Here is a 13,597-nt window from a genome sequence, read left to right as displayed (position 1 = left end):
TAGAGTCCTTTCAACTGTTTATTTTCAAATTAACCGTCTCACCTGCTGTAGTTTTTTTTTTTTTTTTTTTTTTTTTAATAGAACTTCCTGTGATCCAGGCAGCTATATTTTCTTCCGTGCATATACCCAAATATAAACTGGATTACCTTACATATGCTACCTGAGCATACAGCAGCAGAACATTTATCTACTTGCTGCGGAAAGGGTCCCAAGCTGAAGAGCATCGTCTGTACGTCTGAAACTCAGAGCTCGCCTCCCAAGCACTGGTAACCCATCTTGGCCTCCACCTCAACYGAAACCTCACTTTTCCATTTCAGGCTTATGAGAAGCATGAAATTACTCCTGCATTCACTACAAAACAGATCTTCACACAGCAGGATCCTCAGCCACACAGGACATGTCTGGAACAAACTTATGGAAGGTACGAAGTTGGCAAAATCTGAAGAACTATTCTGCCTGCATACAGCATTTCCAATATAGTATTTTGTATCGTCTAAAGTTTCCAACATGAAATTTTACTTATTTAGAAACAGACTTCTCTGAAAAGGATGTTGGGTTTTATTTTTTTCCTCCAAATTGCTTTATTCATTAGTGGCCTTTCCCATTTCCTTCCATTTCTCTCAACACCTTCCAAATCCCTGGCAGAGATGTTATTCATACTGAGTTTACGGGGAAATCTAGCCAAAAAAGTAGAACACATACTCAAATTGCTGAACTGCACGTGGAAAACATGACAGGGCGGGTCTGCATTAGCACTGCCAACCCTCAACCTCAAAATTATGAGCGATACACCCTGTATCACAAGGTAATACACAAATGAATTCACACTTCTGGTTCATCGCATCTGCTTCGGTTTGAGCCTAGCGGCAGTCCACTTCATATTTTGAAGCTTTACTCCGGAGTTACGAGGACCAGCAGCATAATTTTCAATTTGGCATTGGATTTAACCTTTTCTTTCAATTTCAAACAATGTAGTTTTACAAAAATTATTAAACACCATGAAGATCATTAGTTTGAATACTGAGCCAATTCAGTTAAAACTTTCAACCAAGCAGTCATTTTTCCCAGTGACAGATCACTRGGGTCAATTTTCAACTCTATTTCCAGTGACTTTTATCTCCAAAACCATTAATACAGTAAGGAAGGTCTTAAGGAATAAAAAAAAAGGTCACACAGTGAAATATCCTGCTTCTCCCAAGATGCCAAACAGCAATGCCTAGAAAAGGGTATGGGGACAGCGCGAGCACATGGAGACTGCTCCTCTGGAGAGCATCCCATTCTTCAGCTCCTGAGGACAGAGACTTTCACGTCCTGGGTGGAAACCGGGCATTTCATAGGTTTTGAGGGACTTTGTGTTCCATTACGAGGAACCACAACATGAGCAGTCRAACCTTTCAACCTGGGGTCCCTAATTTGTAGCTTGACAGAATAACCCACAGCCATTCCCCTCTTGCCTGCTCCTCTGCAACCCATCAGATGTGTCTACTCCCTGCTGCCGCTTCCCTGAGACTATTCCAGTTCCCTGCCATCACATGGCCAGAGGCACACATCTCGGTGACCAAAATACACAAGCAGCCAGCCACAGCTGCACGACAAAGATGTATGTCTTCGCCTCTTGGGCTGTGTGACGGGAACCCGTGCACACGTTCCACCTCTAGCTGGATGAACAYGTTTCGTATGATGCAAGATTTTTGYAGTTTGATGCCGTAACAGGMRACTCACYGCAACTACCGGCCTCCGAGTGCTCTCRTGTGACGCTAGGAGGTCTTCCTAAGCCAGAAGGTTAGTTCTTCAGGCAGAGGCACCAATGTCTGCTTTCTCAGTAAGTTCACCTTGAGCATTCTATTGACAATGCATTCATAATAAATGTACTAAGGCATYTGAAAATTACTTACTGGTTTTGGTGACTTTGTTTCTAGTTATTGATTTATATTTAAAATCTTTTAAGTTACCAAGTTCTGAAAGGASTCCTTCAAGTTAGCAACAGTTCTACTACAATGGAAACTTTGGCACTGCATTAACTTCAAAGTGCAATGATCCCTCCTCTCTTTCAAGCTCAGAAAAATCACATATTTTCAAAGCGTCTGCCCACACATTTAAATCTAAGGGTAGACAACCACAAGTATTTTATGAATTTCAGATTAATGTCAATCCATATTGGGGTGATACTTTCACATGCTATCACCTTACTGACAAACCAAACAAGTTTTAAAACAATGTTTCAAAGTATGCATTAAAAAAAGAAATTAGTTCGACAGATATTTTATCATAGCAAACAAATTTCACAATATATTGCATTAGAGGCTTGGTGCTTGAACAAATCACAAGACTACCATCATTAAAATTTACTCACATTCATCCATTAACATAAATCTTGTTGTGTTCTTTGACAGATTCTCCATCAAAACTGAACACCTTCCCTTTATCTGGTCTCATAATAAATATTTATTCCCMAAAAGCCACAGCACTCTAAATTCTTAATAATAATCTGTGAAATACAGGTTCCTGTACAGACTCTTATTAACAACACAGCATGAAAAGAAAACATTTAATATTAGGTGAACTGATAGTTTCAACAAAAAAGTAAAAACAAAAGATTATATTCCTAAACCATTCAACAATGGTGAAAAAGTTTGACTAGACTGAGTTTTGTTTCCTATCTTTTTGTTTACATACAATATATATTTATACACACACACGCATGTGTATACATATATATATGCATACATAAGAACAGTAGTAGGATGCCCAAGAATAAATATACACAAACACATATATAACGTATTTTTAATATATGTGCATATACGTGTGAGTACACGTGTGCACGTGTATATTGTATATATGTATATTTGAATATGCTTTAAGAGATTTTTCTAGGCAGAAAGTACATTAAAACCTGCTCAGCTAAGGATTTTTTCTTTGTATGTTAACCAGTCAAATCTTATTTTTATGCAAAAGAGCTATTTTAATACAAAATAAGTGTATTTTTTTTTAAAAAAATCAATTTCATCAAAGTAGCATCTTCAGCCAGACCATACTCTGTACTGCAACACGTCAAAGTAAACACAATTCTCTTGTTCAAAACTGTCATTTACTCCTCTGAGGTTCTGCCTTTTGCTGGAAGAAATTATTTATTTTAAACAGGAATATTCCATTGTCTTTTCAACTTTATCTGCCTTAAGAAAGGAAGGCATATCCAGCGGACGTGGCAACCAAAAGATCGCATGATTATGCGGGCACCTGCAGTTTGCAGTTCAGACAGGCTTTCCCGAGAAGATGCATTCGCACGCTCATATTCCAGGAAAAAAAAGGGGCAATGCCACAGGCCTGCACCTATTAATTTCAGCAGAGAACTTGTACAGCTCATTTGTTGCAGAAGCAGAGAAGTGTTAAATAAAACGGCATCTGGGAAAAACGAGAGCCTTGTGGATTCTGTTCTTGCCTTACCACAAAATTTCTGCATGACAAAGGAAAGACACTTTAGGGGGGAAAAAAGGGGGGGGGGGGAGAAAAGGCTTAAACCAAGGGGGTCGTCACAGTGTGGAGGAAGTCCACGCCAGGAGCCTGATGCACAGCTTGCAAAGGGATTCCTACTCGCAGCAGAAGTCACCTGGAAGCTGTACTTGGTAACGTACAGAGTGACACACAATGCGAAAAGCTGATGCTAAATAYTCTGAAAGAAATCAACTCATCCATAGTTCAAGTTGTGCACAGAGTAAGATTCAACATGTTTGCTAAAGCTATGCCTCAGCTCTCCCGTTGTAAAATTTCTTACTTTGTATTTTGAGAAGAAATCAAATAATCATGTGTGAAGCCCTCAGAAGTTACCATGATCACAGGAAAACTCAGGAAGGAATTAACAGTACCCAAGGCAGCATTTGAAAAGTAAAGCTCCRTATCAAAAAATTAGAAGAAAATAAAACAAGAGCAGCTGCTCAGCGAGCTGTACCCTCGCAGTGCACTGAATGCAGCACAACCGAGAGGGGAACAGGGCAAGGAGGAGGGGATGAGGCAAAGGCAGGACACCTCTGTGAAGGCAATACATCATCATTTGGCATACAGGGAAAACAAATCAAAATCTTACCAAGCACATTTATTCTGACATTTCATTACATTTGATAGTGCAACAAGTCTGTACGTCCATCCATTTTCTGTGAATGATTTCTTGTATTTACAAAAAAAGACAAACCCTCCCCCCAAAAAAGTCACATGCCATCAGACTAGCATCAGCACAGCCTCTCCGTGGTATTAGAACTGCTGGTCATTACCTAYATTCTCTAGACAAAGACAGTTCAAAGTAGGAGCCCCTGGATTTTTTAGGTGACAAAAAAAMCATGCGACTACTCTGCTTGTGCTATAAGAGTCTTCCACACTCCTCTAGCTGCCTTTGGTGGCAGTCATACTCTAGCCCAGGACCCAACTTTATTCCTCACTTTCATGATTACCTTGCTGCTACAACAAGTATCACCACTGATCCTGAAGGACACTAAGAACATCCAACTATCCATTTATAGTTTTCTTGCTCATGGATGCATATTCATTAGATGGACAAAAACACAGCTTTTCTTGACAAGTGTTGTACTATTCTGTTCCCCTTTTCTGCCACATTCTTTTGTACACCAGTGATAACTTTTTAATAATTGTTACTTAATGCCTTCCTAAAGGGCTCTAAATAGTTTTTTTTATCCTGCTTACATTTTAATACTCAAATTTAATGAGAAATTATGAAATTCTGCATGAAACATTCTTAAATTCTTCTGGAACATTAGATGCATACTTAACATCAGACATCTTTGCTGCAGAAAGAGTATTGCTAGTGAGGAATCTCCAGAGAGAAAGACGCCAACATGAAGAAGCCTAAGCTTTTCTGCAATATCCTTATACTCTTAATTGCTTCTTTTACTCCAGAGGCAATCTAACAGAGTAATTTATTCTTGAAGCCTTCCTGTTTCAAATAAGATTTCTTGGTTTCATGTGTCTGCAGGAAATAGCATGAAATTGTTCTCCAGCTCTCATGAACTATACCATACTTGTCATAACACTCAGTCGAGAAGCCCTCTGGCATTTAAACACACCAGCATCCATTTTGCTGGTTTAAAAYCAAGCAGAGATCAAATTGGGAACTAATCTAAAATGGAAACTTTAGCTCAGTTTCTAAATTCCTACTCTTATGTAAAAACATACTAGCCATTACTCACCCTTCTGTGATAAGCTCTTCTTCATTTCTTGTCCACCTGATATACGGCATTGGAAATCCTACCGCAACACACGGAAAAACCGCATTTTGCCCAGTAACTTTAGTAAGCGAAGAAGGCTGCCTCAGAAACGCCAAGTTCCGCGGCACCTCTGGATCTGCAARCATTTTGTAAATGATAAGAAAGTTACCAGATGCAGAATCAGAAGATCATCATATTAACAAAAAACAAATAAACAATGACAGGCCTGGTATTTTTTCCTCTGTCTTCACAGACCTGCATTGTCTTACCTACCTGAAGACTCTTCCGCAGGAGGTTCCACCAGCCTCCCATGTGAACAGCTCTTAAGCATTTTCTTCAGATGTATAAACTGTTCCCCCCTCCACCCCATTTGGATTCCGAGTCCTCAGACTTCCTGGGAAATAACTGGAGCTAACAGTCACAGCTGTGAAGCWGGAACTACCACCACACAGAAAATACCTGCTAAGCAAAGAGAGAGGTGTAACTTCACCCAGTCAACCTCTGGTTCCTAAGAACCTATACTGAAAAAATAAAACTACTTCCTGCCCTGGGAATGAGGCCTAGAGGGTTAGGATTAATTACGCAAATTCACGACAGTCAGTGTGGATTACTTCACCTTACACCAGCCACCTGGATCAGAAAAACACGCTATGGAAAGCACTGGAATCAGCCATGCCAGCATTTCATAAAATTCTGCATGGGTGCCTACCAAACTTTATCAGGTAGCTGCCAGAGAGAGACACGCACACAGATACCAGAACTCTTGCTGGAAAATGAAATCACTGCAGCCGAGTCAGCCCTAAGCAAAGAAATCACTAGGTAGTTTGTAGGCTGCAGTAACGTAAGCTTTACCCTAAAGCCAAAAGATATCATGGTTTTCCATCCTTACAACGGTGACTCCTACAAACCAGTTTGGATCCTGCTTTAATTTGGGCTGGAATGAGTTTGGGTTCCCCCTCCYCCGCCCAAGAACAAGCACAGGTAAGTGCATATTTATCGTTCTTTCAATACAAGAAATGGCCATTCTGACTGTGAGAACAGAGTGTGCACCCACCAACATAGACTGCCCAGCAGCCTACTCTCAACTAAACTATTGYAATTAAATATTCAGAACAAAAGGCTATTCTACTTTTCAAAAAAAAAGAAAAAAAGAAAAAAGTCTATGACTCAAAATGTATCATTTGGAAAAAAAGTTCTAAAAATCAACTTTGACTAAAACTAAAACAATTCATCAAGGGGCCCCAGGTAACTACTGGTCAGAGTATGATCCAGTTTGCGCTTTTTGTCTCTGCAGTAACTTCAGCATGCACCTTATACCATAACCAGAAGTCAATGAGTTATTAGATACTGGACACAGCATTTTTACTGTATCAGTTGTCATTACTCTCTACGCCAGCTACTCAAAAAACCAACGTTTCTGTTGCACTACTTGCCGTATTATCAACGGACATGTGCTTATCTCTCTCTTTTTAAAAGGAGGAAATTTGGTGATGAGCAAGCCCTAGAATTGGACAAGCCCTCAACCTTTCATTGAAAAGTCATTTTTGACAATCTTAAGCCCCTATCCCTCCAGGGCTCACCCATCACTGAACAGAAACTAGCCGTTCTCAGTTTCTCAACACCTCAATGTCCATTCTGCTTYTTACATGCAATTTTGAGTCATCACTTCCACTTCTGCCCACCTCTGTTATATCATTAAGCTTTGTCTGTTCTTACAGTTCCCCAAACCTCCRTAACTCCTTTCATATCCCTCTCTAAAAATTCAGCTTTGCTACGTCATGATGCCAATAAACCAGCACCCAACAATAACAGGCAGGTACTTTGCTGTATAACTGCTGCTTAACACATGAACCATCTTGTTAAGTATCCTTCTCACTCCACTCCAAAGATAGACGAGCAAGTGTTTAAACCACAGAAGGACACMTATTTTGCACATCCTACTACAATACTGGATTCCAACTAAGTTGGTCAAGTAGGACTACATCTTCACTGCCTGAGCAGATGATGCAASGTAGAGGGCCGAACCTGCAGACACCTGGGGGCAGACTATTCTGCATCTCCACTACCACTGCTTGTTGAAGCACATTGTGTCTATCATGCACAGCATTTGGCCCCTATCTCATCTGAGACCTATGCGATAYTCAGGGACTTCAGAAGTTGTTGGGTTTGGTGTTCAGTAGTTCAAAGTGTCCAGAGTAACAGCTCTGTGTTTACAGCAAAATGCTAAGGGCATGCACAGGCTCYGAGGTGTAACACCAAGAGGGAATTTGAGAGAACCAGACCTGATGGAGTCCTGTTTCAGGACTGTCCTAGGCAGAAAAAAAACAAGTGATTCTGGATCACTGCATCTCTCTCAGGCCCATGCATAAACTATCTCATCAACCCAGCCCACGTTCCCCAYTGGAAAAAAAACAGTCGGCTTGCTCCAGAAATAAGACCACACCTGAACAGGTATATATGAAGCGCAAGCAATCTGCAGTGATATGTGGAGCAAGTCCAGTTGTAAAACAAAAAYGGATATAACAGATTGCCAGCAAGCAATCGCTACACTGAGGAGTTAATACGATTCACTGGAGACAGAACTTCWGTGCTCCAAGCTCACAGGAAAGGAGTTCAGTTCTCAGGTTAACGAAAACTGGATTCAAGAATTAAGTCATTTTTTTCCCCTCTCATTCCTGTATTTGGAAGCCCTGCTATTAAGTAGCAGAGCTCAARAACTATCTCCTAGTTGGTGGCAGATGAAAGGTAGAGTGGAGGTGCTAAGGAAGCTTGCRATAGCTTCAGATAAAGGAGCAGAATCCTTTCCACAGATACAAACCTGCACGACGCAAGCGTGTGGGCGTACTTCAAAGATTTCAAAGCACAACCGTCGATTTACCATCAGCCATGCATTAGGTAATGGTTTAAAAACGGAATAAAATCAAAGGAGGAGCAGTTTAATTCAGAGCATTCATTCAAATGCATCTCAAACCAAACAATCAATTATGTGATTATTCATGATGTAGCCAATTAAGAAAAGCTTTCTGCGCAACAGCTTGAGGGGAATAAAAACAAACAAAACAAAAAAAAATGTCTGCTTCAGGTCGGGGGGGGAGAATTTCACAGAACTTCACTATCAGTGCTTTCAGATACATTGTCAAGTAAGGGAACAGCTCTATTTGTGTCCCCTAATATAGTTAACTTATCTTTAGTAATACATTATAATATCAAGTAAACTACATCTCAATCCAAAAGATTTCAGAAAAATCAGCACATTATGAAAGTTTACATAAAATCCTCAACCATCACAAATCAGAAAGTCCCAAAGTTTCAATTGTTCATTTGAGGGGCTCTGGAAATATGAAGATATGAATATCCTTACAAAAAAAAAAAAAAAAAAAAAAAAGAAGAAGAAGATAAATGCTAAGGGACTTAATGAAACAAGTTCTTTCTTTAAGCATAATTTCCTTAGGCTAGCAAATGCCTTGATTTTAAAATGGAGAACACTGCAATTTTAAGTATATTTTAGCATTTAAATAGAAAAGTGATACAGTCATCAAAACCAGAAAAATATTCGTTGATGGAGACCTCTGAAGATCTCTAGTCCAACCACCTGCTTGAAGCACGTCTATTGCCAACACTAGATCAGGTCAACTGCGGTATTGCATAGCTCAGTCTTGAAAATCTCCGAAGATGGAAATTCGGCAACCTTCTCYGGCAGTTCTTCCAAGCAATAAAATTTTAATCAGAACTGCAACATAAAGACTAATTCGGAAGATACTGCACAGCACAAAGCTCTGGAAATAATTAAGAAAATCCATACAAAACAACCCATATTTCCCTAGTTTGGAAAAGTGTGATTTCACATGCCTATTATATTCTTGGTTAATTTTCATAACTTTGTGTTAAAACATCTGGTGATACAAAGATCTATGCAATATTGTCATTAGAAAAAGAATGGGCTAAATGTAGAAACAGTTTACATCAGAACTGGACTTCTATTCTCATTTAAAAAAAAAATCTATACATCTTAAAACAATAGACATAGCTAAGCCTTTCAAAACAATGTTATTTGTGGCCATCCCCATTTTGGGATTTGGAGACTTCCCAAAGGGTCCAACATTTACAGAATCACAATTTCCAAAAAACTGAGACCACTCAAAGTGCCTCAGCTTAAGCACCCAACAGTTAGGGATTCTATGAACCAATTTCTTTTGGAAACTTCAGAAACAATACTTTAAACATGGGGTTCAACCCTGAGAAACTCAGAAATGCACATTAATCCCCAAACTCTTAAAGAAATGGTCAATTCCCTCTTTCTAACAAGTCACAAAYTGAACTGTGTTACGAGGGACCCTTTACAGAAATCTTTCAGAGAATGCCTTTTTAAGAGCTAAATCATTAAACACAACAAAAAAAAAGTATTTGCATGTCTCTGACCTATTCTCAACATTGCAAATGGCTCAGATATTGATGACTGATTTGATTTTTCTGATGGTCCATTGTATTGTGCAGATTTGTCTTCCCAAGGCCAACACACTTCAGTGGAACACTCACGTTCATTTTCAGCTACTTGCAGAAACAACTCCCACCTAGCCTATTAAATTCAGAAGTCCAACTTAAAACATACAAAAATGTGATATACCTTTGTAAGCATCTTTTCTCTTTTCCTTTTCATTTGAGTAGTTTTAAACCATTTTAAGGAAAAATAGATTAATACCTGGAAGAATTTTGAGCTCTGCCTCTTCGCTGTATTTGGGAGTCCCACCACTTTCAATGATGCAACGATACAGTCCTCCATCCATATCTGTAGCATTGCTAATAATCAGGGCTCCACTCGGTAATTTAAATACACGATCATCCAGAAAGACTGGCTGACGGTCCTGCTCCCACCTCACGAACGGTGCAAGGTCAACATTGACTTCACAGTTAAGGATTGCGCTGCTTCCTCTGTAGACGGACGATGATTCTGGCTGACTGGTGAACCTGGGAAGACCTAGAAATAAGAAATAGAAAAGTTGATGACAAATTAGAGGGACCTTGAAGGTTAACACTGATGTTTTGAAGCCCGGGTTGAGATTGAAGAATCTAGCAAAAAAAACCAACTTGCTCTACATCTTTTTTAAAGTCTTAACATTTGATAAAAGAGCACAATGGAAAAAAGCTGGTGTGAAGCTAAATAAAACAGATAAAAAACTACTTTTGTCTTAAAATTAGTATTTTCAAGAACAAGCAAATATTGAAAACAARATACAGAAGTCTTTAGAGTTCTCAAAAATGAGAGAAGACATGCAAGTAACATCTGCCCGCTGCTCCGGTGGGCTCTGTCCTTAAAGAATATATAGCACAGAAATGGCAAAGTCAAGGAAATGTCTGTTTGGTACATTAGAACAAATATAGCTCGAACCATATTGTGTAATAGCCACTGATTCAGCCAGAGTGGAGCACAGATGCCCTCTAGTATGCATTCTGGGAACAGATGATTTGGGGGAAAAAAAGGCTTCTTCCATTCTGAATTTTGCAATCKACCTGTCTTCTTATAATGAGGCTTTCTCTACCAACTGAGAAGACTTCTGATATTGGAGATTAAGAATTTAAGCTCAAAAGTTGGAAATTGTTTTCTATAGCAACTTTGTCACCAACCATGCGTAAGTAAAGATTTGACTTCAGAGGAGTTTAAATAGACCATGCAAAGGAATGTGAGAATGTTAAAGGAGCAAATCTCATTGAAATTCAATGGAAATGGGATATCCCTTTCAAGATCTTCACCGCAAAAAGTCTCATCTATTGACCTATAAACTAAAAATCACATCTGTTCACATAAAAATATTTCTCATGTTAATATATTTGAGAATTAAATTTAACAACAAAATACTTGCAGCACCGATTTAACAGCTCTCTACACAGTATGYATCACCTTTCCAAATAAAAATGTTTTAATGACAGCTTCCCACAACAGAACAGGTATCAGATCTTCCAATGGAAATACTCAGTCTACTGAACGGCCTCTCATCGCTTACGCCAACGAAGTTCTCTACAATGCTCAATGAAAGCAATAAATACAGCAAAGGAGGAGGGGAAAAGACAAAGCAGGGGGAGGAAAAACCTCCTCACTGCCTTTGGTGGTGGTGGGGGGCGGGGGGATGGACAGTGAGCTGTTTCATCAGCTCCTTTGCCTTTTACAAGTCACTCAGAGGCAACTGTGCAGGCTGCACTGACATGGGGAAAGGCACATGACTGCAGTGCAGTAGCATCGCTGCCCCATTAATATTAGCATTTTTTGTAATGTTTGCTCTTAAAGCTAATGCTGTCATCAGAACGGCCCGTCAGTACTCACCACTTTTCCCTCTCTACAGCACCCTGCTTCAAGTACGTTCTGCAAGGCTCTCTTACCAACGCACTGCGTGCTGTCAGTAGAGAAGATGGAAAGTGGGACTTCAGGTGACACAAATCAAACCATCCTGCTATAATTATGCAAGTATATGGAGCCTGCTGGGAATCAGCAGGCTCTGAGAGCCTCTAATTCAACACGGCTGTGCGCAGCCAAGTCCCCAGAGCAGAAAACACAAGCTCTCTTCATAAGCGATGCCTGCTAGTCATGCTTAACCCACGAACAACACTGCAACCGTTCAGCTCAGCGCCCACCTTTTCCACCTCCTTCAGCAAGTGAAATCCCTTACTCGCATTTTCCCATTTCAAGTTTGATCTATCTGAAAAAACTCTGCTTATCCCATTTTGTTAGCATGACGCTTTTCAATTGTTTTAGACACCTGGCTGACTTCCACARAGTACAATCCAATATTTTACTTAAYAYATCCCTCAAGAATATGACAAGGAATTTAACAATGACACAGACAAACTTTTTTTTTTTTAATGCACCCAGTTTGTTTGGTGTATTGAAGTCCTTCCTCCTCTAACGGGAGGATAAACAACTACTCGGACCAGAAAAGCTGCTGTTAAAGTATACCAGTTCTATGCATGGAAACGACTGCACAGTTCTTCAATGGGAAGGGCAAGAAAGGGCACGGAGGAGAGAGTTATCTACCTCTTTTGCCCCAGCTTCCTAGTAAAACGCATCACCACACGCTCCATATCCATTATACACTGGTGCCGAGGAGCCCATCTCTTGTGGCTTTCCCTGCCCCTATCTGCAATACCCCACAGCGCAGGAAGGAATCTCTACCACGCCCTGCTTTGGCTAAATATTCTTTTGATCAGTTTAGGTTGAAGGCCTGTTTACTTTCAAGCAAATCCCATAGCATCCTTTTAAGCACTGGAATTATGATCTTTATTGTCCAACTTTTACAGAAATCCTTGGAAAGGCAGCAAGGAGCAATCTGATGAGATGCACATTTGGGCTTTTTTCACCTGAATGAAGAGTGGTTTTAGTTTGACTGYAAAAATTCTTCACTAGCACTCACTTAAGCACACATTTTAATGCATGTTTTTCTTAAAACTTTTATACTCCCCCCCAGAGCAAAAAAAAGCCTGAAGCAGATCACCAGCATCAAGTCCAGTGCTCTACAATCAAAGCCAACCACGTAAGAGAGTTAACTGAGAAAACCCACAGAGCATCATCTCTGCATCTAATGGTAAAAGACCAAAACACACAAACGTACGTGCCACCATACGAGAGACCAAGGCCATAACCAACACTCAGCCAGCTGCAGGTTAAATGCCGTGAAGTTTGCAGGCTTTGTAGCCTCAGGCACCGAGAATGACCAATAACCCCTATGGGGCCCCTGTGATTGTGTTCCTGGGGGGGAAATTCTTTTCTGATTATTTCAAATTCGGCAATCAGTGTAATTGCAAGATTGAGTAAAATGCACCAGCTATTCACCAGCAACAATGTTACTACAGCTAGAAGCAATAGCATATGTGGCCTCTAGCCATGGCTGATCTCTGATGCTACAGAGAGATGAAAACCAGAAGAACATGAAAAAAAAATATATACATAACTGTCAGGGAGGGGGTGTCAAAAAACAGACTTACCTAATCCTTGCTTTAGAGCTTTAAATATTAAATATAAATATGGTACAAGTACAATTTAAAACATTATTTCCTTCAACTCCTCTGGAGAATACCTGCAAGCTGGACACACTATGACTTCTAACGCATCACATTTCTAACATCTAGGTCACTTCTGTCTTGTCACGCTATCCCTTCTGCAAGCTTTTAAAGGTCCATCTCCAAACAGGTTACATACACACTTCCCTCTCCCAAATACTATTTGGCGGCTCCTTTTATAACTTTAGTCTTCTGAGAATATTTCTTCTAGTCTCCAGCGCCGCTGTATTCACAACCAACTTGCACTGCTTTGATCATGACCTTGTTTTAGTATTACACTTAATTATTTTGTATCCTTGATATTTACTCATTACTCCTTCCTTCCAAGGTATTCA

General features: G+C 39.9%; 1 protein-coding gene across 6 annotated transcripts in view; it reads right to left on the bottom strand.

Moving 5' to 3' along the window:
• Window positions 1-13,597, bottom strand: part of NEO1 (neogenin 1) — a 131,707-nt gene that overhangs the window by 103,519 nt on the left and 14,591 nt on the right. For all 6 annotated transcript variants that reach the window (XM_085300739.1, XM_085300745.1, XM_085300740.1 and 3 more), the window contains exons 2-3: window positions 9,916-10,191; window positions 5,199-5,352 (exon numbers count right to left, since the gene is read on the bottom strand). In XM_085300739.1, the coding sequence (XP_085156865.1) occupies window positions 5,199-5,352; window positions 9,916-10,191 (430 nt within the window). The remainder of the gene's footprint in view (window positions 1-5,198; window positions 5,353-9,915; window positions 10,192-13,597) is intronic.

Source organism: Rhea americana, unplaced genomic scaffold (genome assembly GCF_003343005.1).
Source record: "Rhea americana isolate MKP2758 unplaced genomic scaffold, rheAme1 scaffold_168, whole genome shotgun sequence".
In the NCBI taxonomy this organism is placed as follows: Eukaryota; Metazoa; Chordata; class Aves; order Rheiformes; family Rheidae; genus Rhea; species Rhea americana.
Note: the sequence above shows the minus strand (reverse complement) of the source record. Positions and strands in the feature narration are given on the sequence as shown.